The sequence below is a fragment of the Molossus molossus genome, unplaced genomic scaffold, assembly GCF_014108415.1.
Source record: "Molossus molossus isolate mMolMol1 unplaced genomic scaffold, mMolMol1.p scaffold_m16_p_9, whole genome shotgun sequence".
Lineage (NCBI taxonomy): Eukaryota > Metazoa > Chordata > Mammalia > Chiroptera > Molossidae > Molossus > Molossus molossus.
In genome coordinates, this window is record NW_023425403.1 from 29,779,562 (window position 1) to 29,803,385 (window position 23,824).

Consider the following 23,824-nt stretch of genomic DNA (forward strand, 5'->3'; position numbering starts at 1 on the left):
CAGGTGTTGGGGCTGACTGACCAAATTGTTCATTTTCCCACTGGCTGTTATGGCCCCTGTGGAACCAGTGTTGGAAGCACTGCCGTTTCGTAGATGGGGAAGTCACAGGCGCTGCCCACCCCAGAGCCCTGGGCTGTGCCTCAGGAGAGGACCCTGCACCCCAGCCCCCACCTCCAGCCTTTCCCCCACAATCTTCAGGAGCACTAAATTGCCAGCCCAGGCCCAACTCCCAAGGCAGTGAGGCAGCCAGTTCAATAGTTCACCGGTCTCTGCTGAGGGCGAGAGGCTGGGATGTCATGAGGTGCGTACGTAGAATTCTAACAGCATCCTCATCATCAATGTACTGGCCCACGCTGTGTCGCCATGCTTCGTTTTCCCCTCTGTGGGAGGCGCCGGCTACGCTCAGAAGCAATGCTGCAGAACATATTGCCTGGCGGCTGACGGGGGGTCCAGATGCGGGTGGATATTACACACATTTTGGGAACCGTGTATGAGACGCACTGCCAGAACGGTTCCATTTACTACCCTGGGTCCACCTCTTCCCACACTGTGGAAAGGCCTCTGCAGCCTGCCGGCATGGCAGGACACTGCACACCCAAACTCACTTCTCACTGGGACGTGCTAACATGGAAAACGTTTTGTCTCAAATTGCCAAACGGACTTGAGTGCCGGCAGTGCGCCCCATGGCTCCAGTTTCTGAAGGATGCCCAAGCGTCAGTTCAGACAGCCCCGAAAGGCTGACCAGTCGATCTGCTCAGGACTTTTCTTTATTTGTTTTTTGTTTGTTTTTTTAAATCTTTATTGTTGAATATATTACAGATGTTCCTCATTTTTCCCCCATTAACCCCCTCCTCCCACTCCTACCCCCCTCCCGCCTTTTCCCACACTATTGTCTATGTCCATTGGTTATGCATATATACATATAAGTTCTTCGGTTTATTTCTTCCCACCTCCCAACCCCCCTTCCCTTTGAGGTTTGTCAGTCTAGCAATAAATTTGTACTTCTTAATCCCTTTGACTTTTTCACCCATTCCCCCAACCGTCCTCCCATCTGGCAACCAACAAAATGTTCTCTGTATCTATGAGAATGTTTCTGTTCTGCCTGTTCATTTTGTTTGTAGATTCCATTGTCGATAGATATGTATTCATTGCCATTTCGTTTGTTCATATATATTATCTTTTTCTTCAAAAAGACCCTTCATCATTTCATATAATAATGGTTTGGTGGTGATGAACTCCTTTAACTTTTTCTTGTCTGGGAAACTCTTTATATGTCCATCGAATCTGAATGACAGCTTTGCAGGATAGAGTAATCTTGGTTGTAGGTTCTTGTCTGAATATTTCTTGCCACTCCCTTCTGGCCTGCAAAGTTTCTTTTGAGAAATCAGCTGACAGCCTTATGGAAACTCCCTTGTAGGTAACTAACTGTTTTTCTCTTGCTGCTTTTAAGATTCTCTCTTTGTCTTGAACCTTTTGCATTTTGATGATGATGTGTCTTGGTGTGGGCCTCTTGGGGTTCATCTTGTTTGGGACTCTCTGTGCTTCCTGGACTTATATGTCTGTTTCCTTCACCAAGTTAGGAAAGTTATCTGACATTATTGTTTCAAACAGGTTTTCAATTTCTTGTTCTCGCTCTTCTCCTTCTGGCACCCTTAAGATGCGGATATTGGCATGCTTGAAGTTGTCCCAGAGGCTCCTTACACTATCCCCATTTTTTTGGATTCTTTTTTCTTTTTGCTGTTCTGATTGGGCATTTTTTGTTTCCTTATATTCCAAATCAATGGTTTGCTTCTTGGATTTACGTACTCTACTATTGAATCTGTGTAAATTATTCTTTATTTCAGTTAATGCATCCTTCATTTTTGACTGGTCCTTTTTTATGCTCTTGAGGCCCTCCCTAAGTTCACTGAGGTTCTCACTAAGTTCATTGAGCTTCCTTATAAGCAGTATTTTGAACTCAGCATCTGTTTGGTTGCTTATCTCTATTTTGCTTAGTTCTTTTCCTGGGGTTTTGTTCTGTTCTTTCATTTGGGACCTGTTTCTTTGTCCCCTCATTCTGGCTGCCTCCCTGTGTTTTTTTCTGTAAATTACTTAACGAGAGGTATGGGGCTATCTGAGACCAAATGCTGCTTGTTTGAAAGAATTTAGAAAAACCTGAAGCAGGATCCAAGACAGGCCAATCCTATGGTAAAGCAACTGGTAACAGCTTTGGTGGGCCTGAAAGTTGGGTGGGGTGGGGCCTCAGGGAATCACCAGGGTGGGGCTACCAGTGTGAGCCAGGTTGCTGGAGTCCCAGATATGACGGCTTTCTGCCGCCCCAGGGAAGGGCTCACCAAAGGAACAAAGGCCTCTGACAGCATGTTTGTCCCGGAGAAAGCCCCCTCTACAGCCCTCACTTCAGTGCCAAACAGCTCAGTTCTTCCCTGTATGTCTCTGGCGCCCCTGGAGCTGCCTCCCCTCCAAGCTTAGAGGGAGTCAGTCCAACAAGTCTGTGCGTGGGCCCTTTAAGGAGCTGCCTGGGGCTCCAGCCACATCAGCCTCCCTGAGCCTCAGTTTCTGCTGGTTTTTCCAGCCAGAAGTTATGGGGATTCTCTTCCTGGCACTGGAACCCTAAGTGGGGCGTCTGGTGTAGGATGGGGACCCCTAAGTCCTCAGGGAGGACCTTCCCAGCCGAGGTGTCCTCCTGATTTTTATCCGCCACACGTGGGGTGGGACCAGCCCGTCTGCCTCCACCCCTCCTACCAGTGTGGATGTGGCTGCTGCTTTAATTCCGTAGTTGTAGGACTTCCATTCAGCTTGATTTCAGGCGGTTTTGAATGATGGTTGTTCTGTAGTTTAGTTGTAACTTTGATGTGGTTGTGGGAGGACGCTATACCGCGTTTACCTACCCGCCACCTTGACCGGAACTGGGGACTTTTCTTTATTTGAACAAGTCTCCCAAAGGGACAGAACCAGGATGTGTGACCCACCGCCAGCCTGACCTGCCTGAGGAATTCCAGAGGGGCCTGGGCGCCCCAAAGTTTGTCCAGCTCTGGAGCAAGCGTTCCCAGCTTTGGGAAAGCGGCCTTGGGACATCCACTGGGAACTGGAGCCTGGGAAGATCATGCTGCGTGACCCCTCCGTGCCCTCTGGCCCATAATATGTCATGCTATTGACAATAAGATACAAATGAAAGAGCAGGAAGGGGAAAGGATTTGAAAATAATAGCTAAAATGTACAGGCCAGATACGGTTTCTAAGCATTTTAAATATCTTAACATAGTTAATCTTCACAATCACCCAAAGAGGGAACTACTATTATCATCCCATTTGACAAAAGACAAAGCCAAGGCACAAAATCACCAAGTAATTTGCCCAAAGTCACCCAGCAGAACTATGATGCTTTGGGTGGTGTGTGGAGCAGAGTGAAGGGAGCTGGATTTTGCCTGACTACAGGAACATAAGGTATTTTCATGGTAGGTGAGAAAACTGAAATTCAACCTTCTCCAGGAAGGACTGGTCATGTTGGAAACTTGGGAGCCACAAGGACCTCTATTAATTTGGCCATTTTCTCTTGTCAAAAAGACCTCAGCCACTGACCCGAAGCTTGTTTAATGCAGGGATGTTAGGCCACTGGTTATTCAAACCCAGGGCCTTTAGGGTTTAATGAGAGGTGATTGAGCTGAGACCATGTCTTCCCACAGGGATGGGGAAATGGAGAGTTTTGGAACAACGGGTTGATTTTAATCCCAGTCTGCTTTAGCTGACTTCTCTAGAATTATATGTAACAGTAAATTCAGTAACACCCTCTTGACATCAGGTGGAAGCCACTCCAGGAAGCAGGTGCTAAGCCCTTCCAGCTGGCCCTCGGTCCTCAAGCCCCAGGAGGGGAAATGAGGTCGTGAAGTCCTTGGGGATCCTCTGCTGTGGAAGCAGTTTCTTTCCCTTCATTCAGGGTCAGGGGCAGACCCCAGCTGGCCACATGCTGACTGAAGAGGATTCCTTTCTCTTCCTGGAGCCAAAACATTTCAAAGCAATTGAACCCAATTCTTTTACTACCTGGCCTACCACCTCCTGAACTTTGCCATTCCTCGCAACTTGACCACAGGAAGACCAGCTCTTAAGATGGAGAACAGACTCATAGATACAGAGAACAGAATGGCAGATATCAGAGGGGTGGGGTGGAGGTGGGGGGATTGGGTGGAAAAGGTGAAGGGATTAAGCAAACCCCCCCCCCAAAAAAAACAAACTAGTAGACACAGACAACAGCATGGTGATTACCAGGAGAATGGGGGGTGGAGGAGTGGGAGGAGAGGTAGAAATGGGTAAAGGGCTCAGCCTGTGTAGCTCAAAGGTTGAGTGTCAACCCATGCACCAAGAGGTCACCAGTTCAATTCCTGGTCAGGGCACATGTCCAGGTTGTGGGTCCAATCCCCAGTGGGGGCATGCAGGAGGCAGCCAATCGATGTTCTCTCTCATCGTTGTTTCTCTCTCTCCCTCTCTCTTCCTCTTTCTCTAAAAGCAATATAGAAATAAAAATTTAAAAAATAAAAAAAAAGAAATGAGTAAAGGGAGGATAAATGGTGATGGAAGGAGACAGGACTTGGGGTGGTGAACACACTATACAATATACAGATGATATATTGCAGAATTGTATACCTGAAACCTATATAATTCTATTAACCAATGTCACCCCAATAAATTCAATTAAAAAAAAAAAAGATCCTCACCCTGGCTGGTGTGGCTCAGTTGGAGCGTTGTCCCATGAACCGAAGGGTTTCAGGTTTGATTCCCAGTCAGGGGACATGCCCAAGTTTCAGGTTCAATCCCTGGTCGAGGCACATACAGAGGGCAACCGATTGATGTTTCTCACGTCAGTGTTCCTCTTTCTCTCTCTCTCCCCCTTCTTCTCTCTCTAAAATCAATAAAAAATATATCCTTGGGTGAGGATTTAAAAGAATTTTTTTCAAGATCCTCTTAAGCTTTTTTCAACAGGGTCCTTAGCAGCTGCCACTAAAGAACACTTTGGCATCTGCCTTCTGCTCCCTAGTCCTATGTCCTCCTTACTACCAAGGCAACGAGCAGGTGCCACGCATGATATGTTACACAGGCTGATCAGATTCTTAATAATTGAATAGAGACCGTTATCTTTCTATTTAATCACCTTGTGAATTCTGGCTGGATTCTCTTTCAAATATCTTTTCATATAGTATTTATATCACCCCTTTGATAATTATTTAAATAAAAAAGATGAGGAAATAAGGTAGAAATAATCAACCACCTCTACATTTCTCTTTATACTGCTTATCTGCAGAAGCCCTTCCCTCCCCCACCCCAATACACACACACACACACACACACACGCACTCATACACACACTGGGTGAATCCCAAGGTATGTTATTCGTTTGGACATTTCTTTTTTCTTTTTTTAATGTTTGTATTGATTTTTTAGAGAGAAAGCAAGGGAAAGAGAGAGGAGAGGGAGAAACATCAATGACACTGATCGGCTGAGCCTCCTGCATATCTCCTACTGGGGATCGAGCCTGAAACCCAGGCATGTACCCAACCAGAACCAAACCAGTGAACTGGTGCCTTTTTTTAAACCTTTGCTTTTTATTTTTCTAAAGAAATAAAATGTTTTGACTGTATTGATGTTCTTTCTATCTCTAAAATATTATGACTTTATGAAGTGAAGACTTTATTTCTACTCTGACATCCACCATGTAGTCCACTTCTCTAAGCTGCTTTTCAACATGCCCTTTCTCAGCAACCCCCACCTCGAACTCCTAAATAGAGGAATGGTAAGCATTAGAGAAAAGACGAGAGAAATGGGAAATAAACCAAGTATCACTAAAAAAATTAAAGTGATCATTTCTATAATGACTGAGCTGGTTCTTAGCCTCCAGAGAGAGACTAAGAACTTCTGAAATAAGATACAAAGATGTTAATTGACATTTCCAAAGGAACACCATTATCAACATCCACATTAACCTTTAGCCCCTCAAGTGATTTTAGGGTGAGGGTAACAGAGATAAATTATCAATATAAGACTTGTTGATACAAATAGGTCTGCTTCTCCTCGTTCACTTATTCTTCCATTCAAACATGCACTTGAATTGCCATGTGCAATCTGAGAACCCAATGGCAGACACAAGTAAGTATATTCTATGGTTCCAACCCTGGGGAAGATTGCAGACTAGTAGAGGTGAAAGATACAGCTATAGTGAACATAAAAAGAACAATGAACGCATTCAAGACTCAGTGAGACAATAACTCAAGGAATGCCCACAGCAGTGTATGATCAAAACCAAATGAGAGGCCCAGTCTGTGTGGCTCAGTGGTTGAGCATCCACCCATGCACCAAGAGGTCGTCAGTTCAATTCCCGGTCAGGGCACATGCCCAGGTTGTGGGCCCGATCCCCAGTGGGAGACATGCAGGAGGCAGCCAACTAATGTTCTCGCTCATCGATGTTTCTATCTCTCTCCCTCTCTCTTCCTTTCTCTCTAAAATCAATAAAAAGAAAAATAAATTAAAAACAAAAAACAAATGAGGGGTTACTGACCAGAAGTGCCAGGAGTTCAAAGGAAGGGATGAAACCAGAGGGGGAATCTTTTATAGAGCATGAGATTTGGACCAAACCTTAAGGACTGCCAGTTTTTCGAAAGTGGTGGGGATCAGTTTCAACACCACCGAAGCTTATTTGGAGCCACCTGTGTTCCAGGTGTTTGGTTATAGACCATTCAAGAGAACACGTGCTTCCAACAGAACATGTGGATCCAGAAACAAACGCTTGCAAATTAAATATATCTGTTAGGTAACAAAATAAATATGCCTACTCAAGCATTGTGTGAATATTATGCAAAAGAGTAACTCATTCCTAATGATAGTACAGCTTCTAAAGTTTTAAATGCCTCCTGTCACAAGATTGAAGGGAGTTTCCATTCCTCACAAAGACATTACACACCGAGGAAAAAGAGGTGATGAGTGCTTGACTCATTTATCCGTTTAAGAAATACATGTGCCTGTTAGGTGCCAGGCACTGTAGGATCTAGCACTGGACAGACAGACTTCCTGCTCTCAGGGAGTTTGCATTCTAAGGGATGACAGGGGATGTGGACATGGGAGCGTGGGCAGATGGGCAATAAGATATGAGATGTGAGCCCTGGCTGGTTTGGCTCAGCGGTTATAGCATCAACCTGCGGTCCGGAGAGACCCGGGTTCGGTTCCCGCTAAGGGAATCTCGGTTGCAGTTTGACCCCGGCCCTGGTTGGGTTGTGTGGGTGGCAGCCACTCGATGTGTCCCTTTCACGTCGATGTTTCTCTCTCTCTCCCTCCCTCCCACTCTATCTGAACAAAATATCGAAAAATGTCCTTGGGTGAGCATAAAAAAAAAAAGAAAGAAAATTCTTTAAAAAACAAAAAAAGGTATGAGATGTGATAAAGGCCGTAACAGGCAAGCTGACAGTGAAGGGGATGGAGAGCGGCGTGATGCAGCCTCAGACACAGGAGTGCTCTCTGGGCAGGGGCCCGAATGCAGGCAGGGACGGACCGCGTGGTGCTGGAGATGCACAGGTTGTGAGAGGGCAGCCTGACAGTCAAGGGACACTTTAGTGCCCTCCTCCACCCCCTCCCATCACACAGATAAGCCTGGAAGAAGGCCCTCCTCTGTACCTACAGATTCTAAGCATCTTTTGATGCAGGTGGGACAAGAAATTAGAGGTGCTGGTAGAGGAACCAAAACAAGAATGAAAGACAGTAATAATAGGTAACATCTTCACGGGGGCTTACACTGAGTGAGGCACTGTTTTAAGCATCTTACAAGGATTAACTCACTTAATCCTCACAGCAGCATTAGAAGATAGGTGCTCTAACTGTCATTTTATGAGTGGGAAACAGAGGCACAGAGAGGTTAAGAAACTTGCCCAAGGTCCCACAGCATGTAAGTGGTAGAATCAAGATTTGAACTCAGCAATCTGGAGCCAAGCCTGCTCCTGCAAGTATCCTGCTCTAGAGGCCAGCAAGATGGTAAAAGGATAGAAAGCCCAAGAACTCTGAGGAAGCAATCAATGACAGAGACATCAGGTCTGGCTGGGACGGAAATGAGAGAGAGCCTGGGCAGGTCTCTGCTCCCTAACAGCTGGGTGTGTTCTACGGCGGGGCTTTGTCCAGGCCACTCATTCTAATTATTACTTAGCATTTGCTAAGTGCCTTCCCTGTCCTGAGGCCAAGCAAGGAAGCTGAAGTCACAGACGGCTGAAACAGGGCTCCAGGGTCCTTCCCGGCTCCCCTGAAGGCAGCTGGCCCAGCAGACCAGGTGGGAGGCCCACAGTTACCTCTCGGTTTTGAACCAATAACTTTCAAGTATTTCCTCTTGGACTCTGAATTTATAAACAGTAGGAATATTTTCAAATGTCTGTAGGAGTTTGTTGAGTTAACCCAAGTGACTCATTATTATAGCATCAGCTTATTCTGCTCTCCTCCCGGGATGAGACACCCTCCTACAACCACCCAGGCAGAGGGGAGAGGAGCAGACTCCTCTCTTTTACTAAATTCTTCCCCACCAGTGGATACTTGCTTCTTGGGTCCACAGAGTAATGATTTCTTGGAGTCCGAGCCCTGGGTGGCTCCAGTAGTTGCCCAGGGCACTTTGACAGATTGTGTATGTATGTGTGCGTGTGTAAGTGTGCAAGTGTGTGCATGTGTGTATGTGTGTGTGTGCATGGCTGTGTGTGTGTGTGTGTGTGTGTGTGTGTGTGTGTGTATCATCACTGTCAGGACAACTTCAGACATTGAGGAAACAGTGGGTCAAGGGTGTTAGACTCCAGGGGCTGGGGGTTGGGTTGAGGAAGGATGGTGAGGACAGAGGGCTGCTGGACTCAGGTCCTCCCTGTAGGTAAATGTATTATTATTTACCAGACAGTTGGCAGGGAGGGGTACTGTGGGTGGGAAGAGAATATAACACACACACAAAATCAACAGTTGTTTGGAAGTTAACGTCTATTAGCACCGCACTAAGAAATTGGTAAAATCCCTAACAGGAAATGCGAAAGAGAAGCGTCTCTGCCGTGTTCTTTTATATTTGTGGGGTGTCTTCCTCTCTGGGAAAATAAGTCACCACTTTCTGTTTTAACTGGGGCCTCTGTTTGGAAGACTGGGGAGAAGAGATGAAAACCAGCGGGAGGTTTTGTTGGTGACGGTGGGATCGCCTGTGGCCTTGCACCTCATCCCAAGTCTCTCAGCCACCTCAACCTTCCCCCGCCCCCGCAGCTTTCCTGGACAGTCCGCAGGCTTTAGATCGACCACAAAGCCACAGCGGGGACCCTCTGCCCAGTGGCTCTTCCCTACGTGGAGGGGCAGCATTTTGTATAATCAGAGAGGCACCCATGGGCGGGTGCCACATACCCCCAGCAGATGTGCCGCAGGCCTTCTTCTTGGGCACTGCACACCAAGGATCACGGGGTGGACCTTCCTCTCCAAGCTCTCTGAGCCCGGAGTGCGCAAGCTCTGATCTCGCCACATTTCCAACCTCCCTTCCCCCTCTATTTCCAAGTTGTCCCCCAGCCCACCCCAGTTCTAGGAAAGTCTACTCCTGTTGTGGGGTAGCTGATGGAAGAAGAAATATTTCCCTAGAGAGAACTGTTAAACCAAACATGCAAATCTCAAGGCCAAGACATGGGGCCCAAAAGAAATTGGCATGTTGTAGAGAAGCCCATCTGTGTTGGGTGAGGATGTGCCTTGCATTCCTTGGGTGGGCATTTCAAACTGGGAGAGCAAAGCTGCTGTCCTCAGGCTTCCTAACATCACCCTTCGACGTGTCTCCCTTTATCTATTTGCCACTAGCCAGTGAGTGACAGCAAGCGAGTCACCGAACTATTCCACTCCCCAGTCTCGCTCTCCTCAAAATGCAAGCCTACTTCCCAGTGGGAGCACCGCACCGAGTGAGTCAGTTCTGCGTCCTGCAGGCTTGTCCTGAAATATCTCCCAGGCTGTCCTTGCCCCCCAGGCATTTCCAAACACTTATGGGGCAAGGTGCCGCCTGTTTAACACATTCCAGGTGGTCTTGGATTCTATGTGAAACAAACTGGAAGTGTTTCACGTGAATCAAGGTACAGTTAGTACGTTGCATACATGAATTTTTATTTCATCTTCACATTTGGAGTTAGAGCCTCTCTGATCACCTCTGCACATCTAAGTAAACAAGGTGAAAATCTGGGTCTCAAATTAGATGAAAGAATTCCATCTTATTCAGATTATAAAATTTCAGGTGTTTCATTGACTTGATCATTAGTCACCAGCTGATCAAGAAGTCCCAAGAATTTTAACTACTGTATGTTAAATGGTATAGGCATTCCTAAAATATCCACACCAGAGAAAGTCCTTTTGCTCGTCCCAAATCCATTTCCCCTGTAGGCCCCACAGAGGAGAAAGATAGAAGACAGGTAAGTCAACCCTTGGCACCCAAATGAATGTGCCCATGAAGTTTGTGCGAACCAAACCCCATTCCCTCTTGGAGCTGTATATCTTATAATCACATCATTCAAGGTTGTCATTTCCAAGGTCTTCTAAGTTCTACTCCTGGTCCAAGCAACTGTCCTTCCTTAGAAATTCTTGATCGGATACTTTCCTCTTTGGAGAATTCTAATTACTGGAAAGCTCTTTCACATAAAATTGAAATCTGAGTTTGTGTGATGTCTACCTGACCCTTTACCTGGTGCTGACCTTGCAAACACCGTGGGGTGAGTCTCTGCTCTTGCCAGTGGCAGCCTGGTGACAACCAGGGACCTTCTTTCAGTCTCTCTAGTCTGGCTTCTCTTCCTTATTCCTTCCAGGTTTCTCCCAGCCACGGTCCCAGACTCTTCCTTGGGGATTTCCTGCCCACATATGTGCTACAATTCCTAAGGTCCCTCCTGAAATGAAAATCTGAACACCACCCTCTCCATGTATCCTGATACTACATTTCCCAAAGAGTGTTCCCAGGAACACCAACCCTGTGCCATGCCACCCCAAAGGATGCACTGGGCAAGTAAACATGGGAAATACAAACTTTACCCTTAGAGATTCTCAAAACAAGGGAGAATGTTAGAGCTCTGAGCAGTCATGGGACAACCTGGTCAGTGGAGTTCAAGCCGATGTGCCTCAATGGTATTTGACTCGGAGACTCTATCTTCACCCACATAACACAATTGCAGGAAGGGCTGGTCATCTTCACTCCGACTGATCTCCAGCTAGCGATGCCCATCTCACCTCATTATATTTCTCAACCCTACTCTCCTTTACCTTACCCACCCTACCCCTTGCTTCCTTGACATCAGGATCTAATAACATTAAAACAAAGAACTCCGTTGCAATAGTCAACTGTATTTAGTAAATTCCGTATTAAAGCAAAACATCTTTGGGAGATATAATTAACCAATTCCATAGTTTTCTTGTTTTGTACATGTGAACTTTAGTATACTACATTTTCATCTCTTCAGTAAGCCCTGTAATACAATTAATGCAATGCTACCACCTACTACAGGGATATTTTTTAGGCGATCGATGTTTGTCATTAAAGTCACTGACAAATATGAAAGACAAGGAGAAAATTGGAAATATATTTGGTTACTTTTAGCATGTACAGTGTATCCAAATATATTCAGTTAAAGCATATTTTTTTTGCCTTCCACGAAAGATTTTATGTATAATAATTTTCCTAGGCACTTGGGAGCTAGCTATTTAAAGAGACCCCGTAGTGAAGCTTTCGCACATTAAGTAAACATCCTGCTGTGCATCTGTTGTGGGTTCAGCTGCATATCCACTAATTGAGGGCAGTCTGCTTTGGGGTTTTAAAGCACAGGGGAGAGTTCCATGCACAGGTCCAATAAGACGTTGTTGAGGCAATGGGCACAGTGGGTGATATGAAGGGCCAAAGGGGGCTGCCAGGGTAGTGCCAGAGCCAAATACTTGCACCCCTAGAGTCAAGCATAGGGGGAGTGGGCTTCCAGGAGTCTACGTGAAAAGCCATCGTGTGACCAGGAGGAGTGGTGCCGGCCCGGGCCAGCCCCTGCGTCTCCTCCTGAGTCTTCTGTTTCTACCGCGCATATGAAAGCAGAATACGGTACTGGTTAAGAAGTCAGGCTCTGGGGACAGCTTTTCTGGCTTCATATCCCAGATCTACCACTCACTAGCTATGTAGCCTTGAGCAAATTAAATCTTTCCGTGTCTCAGTTTTCTGATCTGCAGCGTGCAATGACCTCACAGAGCCGCGACAGGGACTGCATGAGTGAGGGTCCCTTGGTTGTTAGGACAGGGCCTGGCATGGGGCTCAGGGAGTGTGGTGAGGGCTCTCAAGTTTCTCCTTTCTCTGTCTGACCTCTCACACCCCCTGCTTTTTCCTTTAATGCTAATACTTTAGATCGGATCTTCATTCCTTTTCTCCTGGGCCATTCAGCATCCACCTCCAAATCTCCACCTTCAGGCTCCCTCCCATCAGCTTTATACACCGATGCAAACGTCAGCTTCCTGCCCCCTGGCCCGGATCCTGCTGTTTCCCTGCTCAGAACCCTTCCATCGCTCCGCACTGCTTCCCGGGTCCTTGGAACACACTGGCAGTTCCTTCCCGGTCCTTCCTTGTCCACTTTCCACCTAAGTTTTCAACCTCATCTTGTACCTCACTTCTGCCTTGAACCAACCTAAAAGTGTGCTGACTGGCCAGGGTCTTTCCTCATGCTGTCCCCTCCCGCTGGGGCACCCTTCCGTGTTCCCCTCTTCCTCCATGCTCCCCGGTCTGCACCAAGTCTGGCCCTTGCAGCCACCTTGAGGTACCATCTCCATGGAACCTCCCTTGACTTCCTCTGCTTGCACTATTCTCTGTCTTCTGAATTCCAAAGCACTCTGTCCCTTGTGGGAGCTCCCTTTCTTCCTGGGGATCTGAGTGGTTCGCACAGTGCGGATCTGCCTCCCAGCCCGAATGAAAGTGCTTGAGCAGCAGCCCCTCAGGCTGCTTCACCTGCAGCCCATGGCGGTGCCCTCTCAGGTGCTCGATGACTACGTGTCCGCTTGGAAATGCTCCAGAGCGAGATTCCGAAGGAAAGGGACTGCGGGTGGGGCGTGATGGGAATCAGGGAGTTGGGAAAGTTTCAGAGGAAGGCCTCCAGGAGGGAAAGGCAGGACAGGAGGGAGGCTCCAGGCAGCCCTGCAGGCTGCTCCTGGGTCCTGAACCAGCTTCCTGCAGAGGACACACATGAACCCCAGAGACCTTGACGATGGACACCCCAGTTCGGTTACCAGCAATGTCTCTAAGCAGGGCGCACCTTCATTACACAAGCAAACAAAATTCGATGCAAACAAGCAAAGACCCTGGATCAACCACTTAACGCTGCTGTCCTGTGCACCACTGCTTAGAATATATAGAGACGGAGTTCCTAAGAGCCACACTGTGAATGAATGGAGTACAGAGAAAGGGCCCGCATGGCTATCCGGATCCTGGAGCATCTATGTAAATATCACACTGTGACTGACACATTCACAACCTGCTAATACTAACTCAGCACTTGACACAAAACTTCTTCGGGGCTGTCAGTACCAAGTGCTATTATATTTGCATTTTTCGGATGGAGACACAAGGACGTTCAAAATTAAATGATTTTTTTTCACAACCCCACACGAGGACAATTTAGATGGACACTGAAAATCCAAACTTGCCAACTTGTCAGTTCATCACTCCATCTGCAAATATTTTTACACCAAATCTGAGAAAGACTGCAATTCTAACTGAAGGCCATTTCTAGGGGGGAACAATAGAGAAGAAAAAGGTAGTGGTAGACCAGGACCCACTTAATCGATCACTCAGTGTAACAACCTTGACGCATTTTCACGTTTCACCCACACACGAGTGACTCAGAGCTGATGTTCCATCCTCACTCACTTTTCTAACCCACAGTAGTCCTTTAGTGCCGGAAACCCCCCAAAGCGGAGATGGACCAAGTAGATGAGGGGGTGGGGGAAGCTGTGAGCCGCAGAATGGTGGCCCTTTCTCCAGCCCTACAGGTGGGCAGCCAGTGGATTGGCACTGAGGGATGGAGCTGGAGGGAAGGCCCAGCTGGACGCCAACAGTCACGGTTTGTTTTGATTCTACCAAAAGCTTGAGGAAGCTGGGCTGGGAAGCTCCATTCTAACAGCTGATGCTGAAGGGCAATTCACACGCACTTGGCCAGGGAAAGACCTCCTCTGCCACTGCCCATGTCTAAGTGTAGACATGGCCACTTCCTGGCTCTCTGACCTGGATTTAACTCCCCAGAACCTGACAGTGGTAGCTAGGACAGAGAAAGAACTTGAAGTATGCGATATAATTATTATTACCTCCTGAGAGGTACCCTGCAAAATCAACACATAATACACAACACTGGTTAGCTTCAGAAGTCTCCTTGAAAGATTGGATGTCTCTCATATAAATAGCAATTGGAAAGAACCTGGCTCATCTGATTAAGGTTCAACCAAGGAAGCCCTGGCTAGTGTGGCTCAAGGACCAAAGAGTCACGGGTTTGATTCCGGTCAAGGGCATATACCTCCGTTGTGGCTCGGTCCCCGGCCCTGGTCAGGGTTGTGTGGGAGGCAACCAATCTATGTGTCTCTCTCACATCTCTCTCTCTTTCTCTCTCTCTCCCATTCCATCTGAAGATAGATGGAAAAATATCCTCGGGTGAGGATTTAAAAAATAGAAGAAAAGAGAAACAACAATGGCCCAGAAATGGCTACTGCAACACTCCCACTAACACACCAACGCTCTGCCCTCCCGGCGCCTGGCAGAGGCTGCTGCTACTTGATCACACGCTCTTGCCCATCGTCCTAAAAGTGGCTCCAGAGTCTTTCTCATCACAGCATCCCAGGCAGCTGCTACCAACCAGATTGGCGCTGACATGGGCAATGAGATTCATTTTCTATTCCAGTGTTGTTAAATCAGCAATTTGCGGCAAACATGATGCTCTCGGCAGTGGGGCGTGAATGGTTCATCAGGCCTTAGCACCGTCTTGATGACATATTCTTCTAGAATCTTGCCCCCGTTTCTCTGATTGCGTGTTTTCCAGAACACTGTTATAACTGATTTGCCATTTAGATTCTCTTCATGGGACAAATGCAGTGACCAGAGAACACAAGTGAGCAAGGACACACATGAAAAACCCCAGAAAACCAGAGAAGTCATATTCGTCATTGTGAAGTTAACAGGCTGACGTCGACCCCAGCTTCTGTGAGTGAACTCAGCATTAAGCCGGTTCCCAAACCTGCTGCCCTCTGCTTGTGCCTCAAAATCAAGTTATGGAGACTATAAGCTGGGGACCAGATCCCAGACCACACAGGCTTTATTAGGAACGGTCTGTCAATGCCCTCAGCCAGAAAACTGATTTCCTCACTCTTTCTGACTGCATCAAGACTCAGTTATTCCTCGTGTGGCTGCTGTGAGCATTAAAGCAGCTGAGGTATGTCAATCACTCAGTAGCTGCTCAATAACGTTAACTGTCTGCCCGTCCCCTTCACTGGGACCTCACCAGTTCTCACCTGGACAGCTGTCAGCTCCCTGACTGGTTTTCATTCCCTGCCACTCCAGGGAAGCCTCTTCCTCAGCCCTGCCAGAGTGAGCTTCCCGATGGTGGCACTCTTCCACTCAAAACCTCACTGGCTCCCCAGTACCTGTAGAATGCGGTCCAAAGTCTTAGGCTGACACTCAGAAACCTTCACAAGCTAGCCCCTGCCTACCTCTCCACCCTCATCTCCCACCACTGTCCACCACCCACCTGTCCCTAAACACCTGGATCATGAACCTGTCCCAGACACACGAGGCACCTCCACACTGTCCATCCTTCTGACCCTGCTTCCTGTGCGGCCGGCCCCTGCCCAATCTCTGCTTTGAAAAATTCGACTGTTTCCTCGAGGCCTGTTCAAAGTTCTCTTCTTCCGTGAAACTTCCCTGGCGAACTCGTTTGTTCAACTGACAAGCAAAATTAATTCTTCGCCATTCCAGCCTCCCATTAATGTAACACTTAACTGAACTGAAGCTCTGGTAAAGGTAGGAAGAGAGTTTTTGAATTTCTTAGAATGTTTAAAGTTACTGACCCAGAGAAAGACGTGTGATTTAAAAAATCACCATAATCAACATTTCCTGATATGCCAGGCTCCAATCTCACACTCCTCGCAACCACTCGAAGACAATCACTGTGGACTCCAGTTCACAGATGAGGAAGAGGGAGTGTGGGGAGGGTTTACATTCCAACGGCGCCATCTAGAAAGTGGGGAGGAGCAGAGATTCAAGCCCAGGTGGTCTGGCTGCAGAGCCCAGAGGCTGGACCACTGCAGCCAGATCGCTGGTTCTTAGTGTTGCTTGGGTGAGTCCACCTGCACTGTGAGGTTTGGGCATTGGGGGTACAGACTAGTGGGGAGAAATGATCATTTTATATACGAGCATCCAAGAACAAGCAATCCAATTGAAAAACTGACAGCCCACCTCAATAGATATTTCTTCAAAGAAGACATACAGAGGCCAACAGACATATGAAGCGATGCTCAACATCACTACCCACCAGGGAAATGCAAATCAAAACCACAGTGAGACAGCATGCATGCCTATTGGAAGGGCTATTATCACGAAGCCAAACAACAAATGTTGGCAAGGAAGTGGAGAAAAGGGAACCCTCGTGCACTGCGGGGGGCACTGCAAATTGCTGCAGCCACTACGGAAAACAGTATGGAGGTCTCTCAAAATGTTAAAAGTAGAACTACCATATGACCCAGCAATTCCATTTCTAGGTCTCTATCTGAAGAAAATGAAAACACTAATTTGAAAAGATACCTGCACCCTCATGTTCATTGCAGTGTTACTTACAACAGCCAAGATACGAAGCAATATGGGTGCCCATCAACAGATGAGTGGCTAAAAAAGACACCCATGTACAACAAAATGTTACTCAGTCATAAAAAAGAAAAAAATCTTGCCATTTGCAACAGCACGGGTGGACCCAGAAGGTATTACGCTAAGTGAAATAAGTCAGACAATGAAGGGAAAATACCATATGGTTTCACTTACATGTGGAATCTTTAAAAACAAAACAAAATAGAAACAGACTCATAGATATAGAAAACGAACTGACGGCTGCCAGAGGGGAGGCGGGTGGGTAATGGGCAAAAACAAACAAACAAAAAAGTGAAGGGGAATAGGAGACACGCATTTCCAGTTATAAAAGCAGTAAGTCATGGGGCTGTAATGTACGGCATCGGGAACAAAGCCAATAATATCGCAATAACTTTGTACCGTGACAGATGGTTACTAGACTCACCGTGGGGATCGCTTTGTTTGGGATATAAACGTTGACTCACCGTGTCGTACACCTAGAGCTAACATAATATTGTATGTCAACTCAACTTTTATAGGGAAAAAAATTTGTTCTTTGCATCTGTATGATTCAAGATCCTACCATAAAGGTTTAAGTGTATGCATTTAATAGACAATTTTTAGAGATCAAGCTAAGGACTGATATCTAATGGTGGAACTTCAGGCTCCCCAGAAGGTCTGTGGTGAAGGTACTGGAGGACGAGGGGGGTCTGCTGGCACCTTCAAATCACACCGTGTAGACAGAAGTATTAACCAGCCCTGGAGAGACTTAAAAATGACACCCCCAGCCACTCCCTCCCTTGTAGAAAACCAAGAGCTCAGATTTGCACTGTAACCCGACCCACCCCACCCCACTGGGAGATGAGGGTGCGCGGTGGGAAGGGGTTCTGTTTGCAGATCAGCAGCAGCCCTGACTGGTGAGCAGGCCTGGACTCACACCAGCTCCTTTTGAGCTTTGACAAACACTGGCTTTGGGAAGGAAATTGAAACCAGGTGCTCTTTCTTACAAAAGATTGCTCCACAATCCACTCCTGGAAAAGACAGAGTATTCTGACCAATACATCCCAGGGAGGGTCAGGCAGGCTTCCCACAGCCTTCCCGGTCTCCTGGTGACAACCAGGGCCTGCAGCTTTCTCAGAAGGGAACATCGGTCCAGCCCCCGTCCCGCGCCCCCCATACACACACACCCCTAGGAGAAAAGGGCTGGGGGCAGGGGTTGTTTGCTTGTTCTGTTTTTTTCTGATCTGTCCATAAGCAAGTTTTCCCTTCAAGCAACCCACCCTTTCTCCATTCCCGGGCCCCCTTCCGCTCCAGGCTCCTAGATCTCAGGAGCTGGTGGTCAGTACCGGGGCCGCTTCCTCTGCTAAGAAGTTTCCTTCCTTCCTGTGCTGTGACAGGACATTCAGGAGATAAATCAACCTCTACTTGGCGGTGGTGGTCAAGGGTGAGCGGGAGTCAGGGGAGCAGACGGTTTTATTTCTCACTACATCTCTAATTGGTTGTCACTGGCTGTCAGAAAATGATGACAAAACTCCGAACCTGGCCTAAGCAGGTTCAAACCAGCCTCAGTCCAGACAGGACAAGTCAGAGAGGCCAAGGTGCTCGGCCAGCTGCGGCGTTAGGCTGTGACCACCGACCTCTGCGCAGGGCCTGTTGGAGATTTATTTCCCAAACAGACGACTCAGTACATTCTTAACACGCAGTCGATGCTCAAGGTTCGGGCGAAGGGGAAGCAAGAGCTCAGACTCAGTCACTGGTTTGAAATTACTTCATGTAACAAGTATATTTTTCAACCCAACATTCAAGACCTTGGTGGATGCCTGGAGTGGGGGGAGGGGGTGAAAGAGGAGAAGTGACTCAAAGATGAGTCAGCCAGGCTGCCACCCCCAGCTCGCAGGGACGACAAATATGTAAATGAGTGTCAAGAGGTAGAAAATGAGAAGGGCCATCAGGGAGGTTCCAAGAAAGTGCCAGGAGAGTTCAGAAGGAGAAATGATCCTGTGGATTTAAAACAAAATCCCAAGAGCAGGGTATTGAAAAAGCCATGCCCATAAACCACTAGAGCCTTGATTTTCTATTGCAGGTTTGTGACCAAACTAGTGAGCAGCAGTCAGTCGAGAGGTGCTTTGTAAGTAATCTGTTGTTCATTCATGAATGTAACTGATATCTACTGAGCACTGACTATGTGCCAAGCTACCTGCCAAGGATACAATCGCGAACAAGACAAGCACAAGCACCCTGGGTGTGGAGCTTGCAAAGAAAAAACGTCCGCGTGGCAGGAACTGACTGGCAGGCGTGCAGTGGGCCTGGAACGGTTCTGCGGGAGCAGGAGTGGGAAGCAGGACGAGGAAGAGGGGCAGGGGGAGTCACAGAGAGCAGTCAGGACCCTATTTTAAGAACAATGTGAAGCCGCTGAAGATTCAAAACAGGGGAGACATGCCTTTCTGCAAATCCCCTTCCTTGTCTGTAAGAAGGATCCCTGGGAGCCGGACCGCCTATGGGAAGACCACTGCTGTCTTTTAAAACAAAGAGCACAGTCAAGGTTCCCTTCCGTGGCAACTCTGCCTTCCCATGCTTCTGCCTGCTAAGCCTCTCGATAGCCAGTGCGCTGTGTGCTGAGGTCCTAAGAAAACAACGAAGGGTCGTCCGCAGCTGTGATTACAAATTACTGTACTATGCACAAACTGAGATTTGATAGTGGCTGCTATTTCCTTTTTAATTCTACCCATGGTAATTTTTCAAGGAAAGAGCATCTGTGGCACTGTTTATTTTCTCATTAAATTGCAAAGTGCAAGGGAGAAGGGGTGGTCGATACCCGGGCATGGCCGTGAAATACGGCGCCGGCAACCATGTCCACAACCAGCCCGTGTATTCCAGAGGCAAGAAGGCTGAGAACCACTGCACCAGAGGTCAGGGATAACGCCGCTTGCCACACTGTAGTGGGATGTTCTACTCAGTAGCCTGTTGTTGGGAGTTTGGTTTCAAAGGTATTAGGAAGTCACAGGTACAGGGAGAAGTCAAAGTATACCATCTGTCTTATCCCAAGGCTGTATAATGCTTTTTGTCTTGCTCAGGGTAGAAGTGATGTCTTTGCAATGCTGTACAAGTCTCCACATGTTCTGTGCCGCCCCCCCCAAATCTCTCCCCCGTTGACCTCACCCCCTCCTACAATGCCCTCCTCCTCCTGCTCCAGCCACACTGGCCTCCCAGTTCTTCCCACAGCACAGGCCTGCCTCAGGACCTTTGCATTTCCTATTTCCTCCAGAGTTTGCATGGCTCTCTCCCTCCCTTCCTTCAAGTCTTTGCTCGATGTTTTTATTTTTTATTTTTAAGGAGATATGAAAAACAATACTCTATATATTCTCACCCAAGGACATTTTTCCATTTATCATTAGATAGAGTGGAAGGGAGGGAGAGAGAGAGAGACAGAGAGAAACATCGATGTGATAGAGCCACATCCACTGGTGCCTCCCACACGACCTGACCAGGGCCGGGGACAAACCGCAACCAAGGTACTGCCCTTGACCCACGATTCATTGGTCCGCGGGCTGATGCTTTAACCGCTGAGCCAAACTAGCCAGGGCCAATACCCTTTATTCTTAAAAATGTTGCTAACCAAGATCATCATGTTTGTCAGTGCCCATAACACATTCAGTTAGCCATCTTACAAAAGTTTCCCCAAGAAATCATAATGGACAATACATTCATCAGCAGTTTAACATGGGAAGTCCTGACAGCCGGAAGAACAGAGGCCTCAGATACCACCAGCAGACCGGGCCAGCCGGAAAGAAGAGCGGCCAACCACTCCTTAGGGTCTGACTCGGATGGCGCAGCAAGCCGCACGCTCCCGGGGGCGTGGAAGGTGCTCCGCCTCAACAGCGATGACGTAACTGGGTAATCTGTAGCTTCTGATAATCCACGAAGTGCAATGTTTAAGATTCTTGACATCAAAAAATGTTTAAATGTATCTTGATTGTTGAAAGTACTACAGATGTCCCTCCCTTTTTCCCCCATTGACACCTCCCCCCTCCACCACACCGTTGTCTGTGCCCATTGGTTATATTTATGCATGTAAGTTCTGTGGTTTGTCTCTTCTCATCTCCCCCCCCCTTACCCCTCTTCCCTCTGAGGTTTTGACGTCAAGTTTTAATCCTGATTAATGGTCATGCAGAATCTAGTTTTGAAATACAACGCCCAAAGCAAACCACGCTGAGGCTTCCCCGGAGTGCCTTATTTAAAGGGCACGGATCCCCACATTTCTTAGGCTTCTTGCCTGCTCCCTGCCTTACGGTGCTTCTCATCTTTAATAAATGAGTACTCATGTGCTTTGGTTTGAGCCTGCCTCCTGGTCCGGCTGAAACGTGAGCTCCTTAGGGCAGGGATTTGTGTCTGTTCACACTGCTGTATTTCCCGAGCCCACAGCAGAACCCGACACAAGCAGGCGGGTGATAAATGCGTGTTAAATGTTAGCAGACCTGGAGGACGAAATTTGCTGTTACTTTACTTTTAGAAAGCACTCTGTCATCTTACCTTCTTTTACTTTTTCAGCAACAACAATAAAACCCACCTTTCGAAATATGTTTCACTTGGGTGAAAGTCAAAACAAGTCGGCTGATTGTCCAGAGACACTGGCCAAATCATGTTGGGGTAAGGGGGGGCAACCTGAGTTTTAAAACAAAGTACAACTGACCCCTGAAGTCAAGGGTCAGCTGAGTTCACGTGACCCTGCTTATAAAAACTGCCCTCAAGACTTTCGTGTCCCTTCCTAATGTTTTCAGACTCCGCCTCACAGTAGACCCAGTTCCCAGATTAAAAACAACAACAACAAAACTGAGATAGAAAAAAGTGACTGTCCCATAGCTATTTGGTTGGTGAAAGTAACCATGGTAATTTTAAACGTTTTGTTCATAAGCCATTCCTTATTCCTGCAAAAGGCTGGGCTCGTGTTTGGGTCTGGAGACAGCTCGAGTGTCCCCTGTCCCGCTCAGTCACTTCCCGCATTCTGAGCAGCCTCTGAGACTCGCGAGGCAGCTGTGGCCTGGGGTTGCCCAAGCAAGGAAAAGACTCAGATGAACTGAATCTGGAACTAAAAGCAGGAGTCCCCAGGTTCCTCCACAGACCCTCCCTCTTCCTGGGGGTAAAAATCAATCATCAGGAAGGCAGACTGCGAAGATGCCAAACCACTAAACACAAATCCCCACCTAATGTTGCTTCCCCGCACCCGAAGGCTTTCAGACAAGGAGAGCTCATGCTCGGTCTGGCGCACTAGGTCCCTCTGAGCGTGCGGCCTGGGGTCCAACTCTGGCCACTGAATCCACCACCGAGACCATGAACTTCACCCTGGCACAGGACACTTTACAAACAGCGCAGCCGGCGAGCTGCGGGACGCGATATGTCCTATCGCCACAGGGCAGGGCGGGGCACAGGTCGCCCTCCGTGCGCTCCAGTATCACTATAAAATGTCCATCAGACCCTATCTCCCAGAGCCACCCTGACGCCCTCAGCCCTCCCGCCTCAGACTCTTCTTCCTCTAGTTAGTTAGCAACATAAACCCGAAATTCAGCCTTTCAGGGATGGAGAAGGTGTGACAATGAGGTGACTGCCTGGCAGGCTCTGAGGAAACAGCAAGCCTCCTTCCAAAGGGGGGTGACTCGGGCGCCCCAGCAGAGCAGCCTACTTTCACAGGTGCCCTTCTTCTCCTTAGGGCCTGTGGTAACACACCTGAGAACTACATTGCTCAGTACAGTCCAAGGAAACATCTAGAATCTCAATAGACGGACTGAAAGACTATCATCCAAAGATAGTTCCTCCCAACCTCTAATGCAGAGAGAGCATAATTCAGAGACCCAGGGAGGTGTAACTCAATTTGACAGCAAATCTCGTGCTGTAAAAGGTATGAACTGGATTAATTGAGTCAAGCGGAGGCCACCTGCTACCTTCAGCGGCAACGCGAATGAGTACCGACGTAATTATAAAGCACAGAGCTGCTCTCGGTGACACAGACTCTGTCACAGCCCCAGGACTGCCGCAGCCCCTCCTGGCTCCTCGCTTTCCCCGCGCCCCACCCCTCCCCTTGCAGCAGCTGCTCAACAACTCACTTTGCGGAAGCCCATCGGGCAGGGCGTGCAGGTCCCTCACCAGGATCCCTCCGAGGGTCAGTCGCTCTTGGCTGCAGGAACAGCTGGGGCTGCGGATGGCACCGCTGCTCTGCGCGCGCCTGGGACCTCTGGGCCCTCGGACGGGCCTTATCAGCAGCTGAGGTGCAGGCAGAGGGGAGGCGCCCACCTGGGCCACGCAGATTACAGGGGTGCCCTCTTCTGCTCCCGCTCAACCTGCTCACCCCAGCCGCACGCCCGGCCTGGGCCAGCGCAGTCCCTGTGCAGGCCCCTCAGGCATGAGCAAAGCTGGGGCAGCGCCTGCGAGGGCTGTGCATCGGGGAGGCTGAGGGAGCACCTGCCGCTGCCTCTCCCCCTCTGGGCCGCTGAGTTTGGGGTTCAGGAGTCCTCCAGAGGCCAGGCTGCCTGGAGTAGGTTCCTAAGGGAGACAAAGCCCCAGGTGAGGGCAGCTGTCCTTCCATGGCCAGAAGACTCTTCCAGGAGCCAATGGCTGTCTCAGGACACATGGCCCTCTAGGTCTTTCACATGCTTGACTGGGGACCCCTGTGTTCCTCAACTGCTGATCTGCAGGGAATCTAGGCACAGTCTTAATAACACTGGGACCAAAAATAACCACCTTCCTGGGAACCAGAGGTGAGTCACCGGGAACAGCGGCTCCCGGGGCCAAGCAGCTCCGCACAGCCCGCTGCCAGGGCGGCAGGCTTGCCCGGCGAGCCTCGGCTGGGTCCCTCCGGCAGGCCTGGCCTGGGAAGGCTCCTGTTGCAACATCCGGCCATCGTGCGAGGTGGCACCCGCCCAGAGTGGCTTCACCGGGTGAGAACACTGTGGCCTGGGATAGCAGCTGGCGGCTGGCAGCCGGAAGAGAT

At 48.5% G+C, this 23,824-nt stretch overlaps 1 protein-coding gene across 12 annotated transcripts in view; it reads right to left on the reverse strand.

The window, feature by feature from the left end:
* Nucleotides 1-23,060, reverse strand: part of ANK1 (ankyrin 1) — a 138,251-nt gene extending 115,191 nt beyond the window's left edge. For all 12 annotated transcript variants that reach the window (XM_036250576.1, XM_036250573.1, XM_036250571.1 and 9 more), the window contains exon 1: nucleotides 22,941-23,060. In XM_036250576.1, coding sequence (XP_036106469.1) covers nucleotides 22,941-22,955 — 15 coding nt within the window. In that variant the 5' untranslated portion in view covers nucleotides 22,956-23,060. The remainder of the gene's footprint in view (nucleotides 1-22,940) is intronic.
* Between the last annotated feature and the right edge of the window lie 764 nt (nucleotides 23,061-23,824).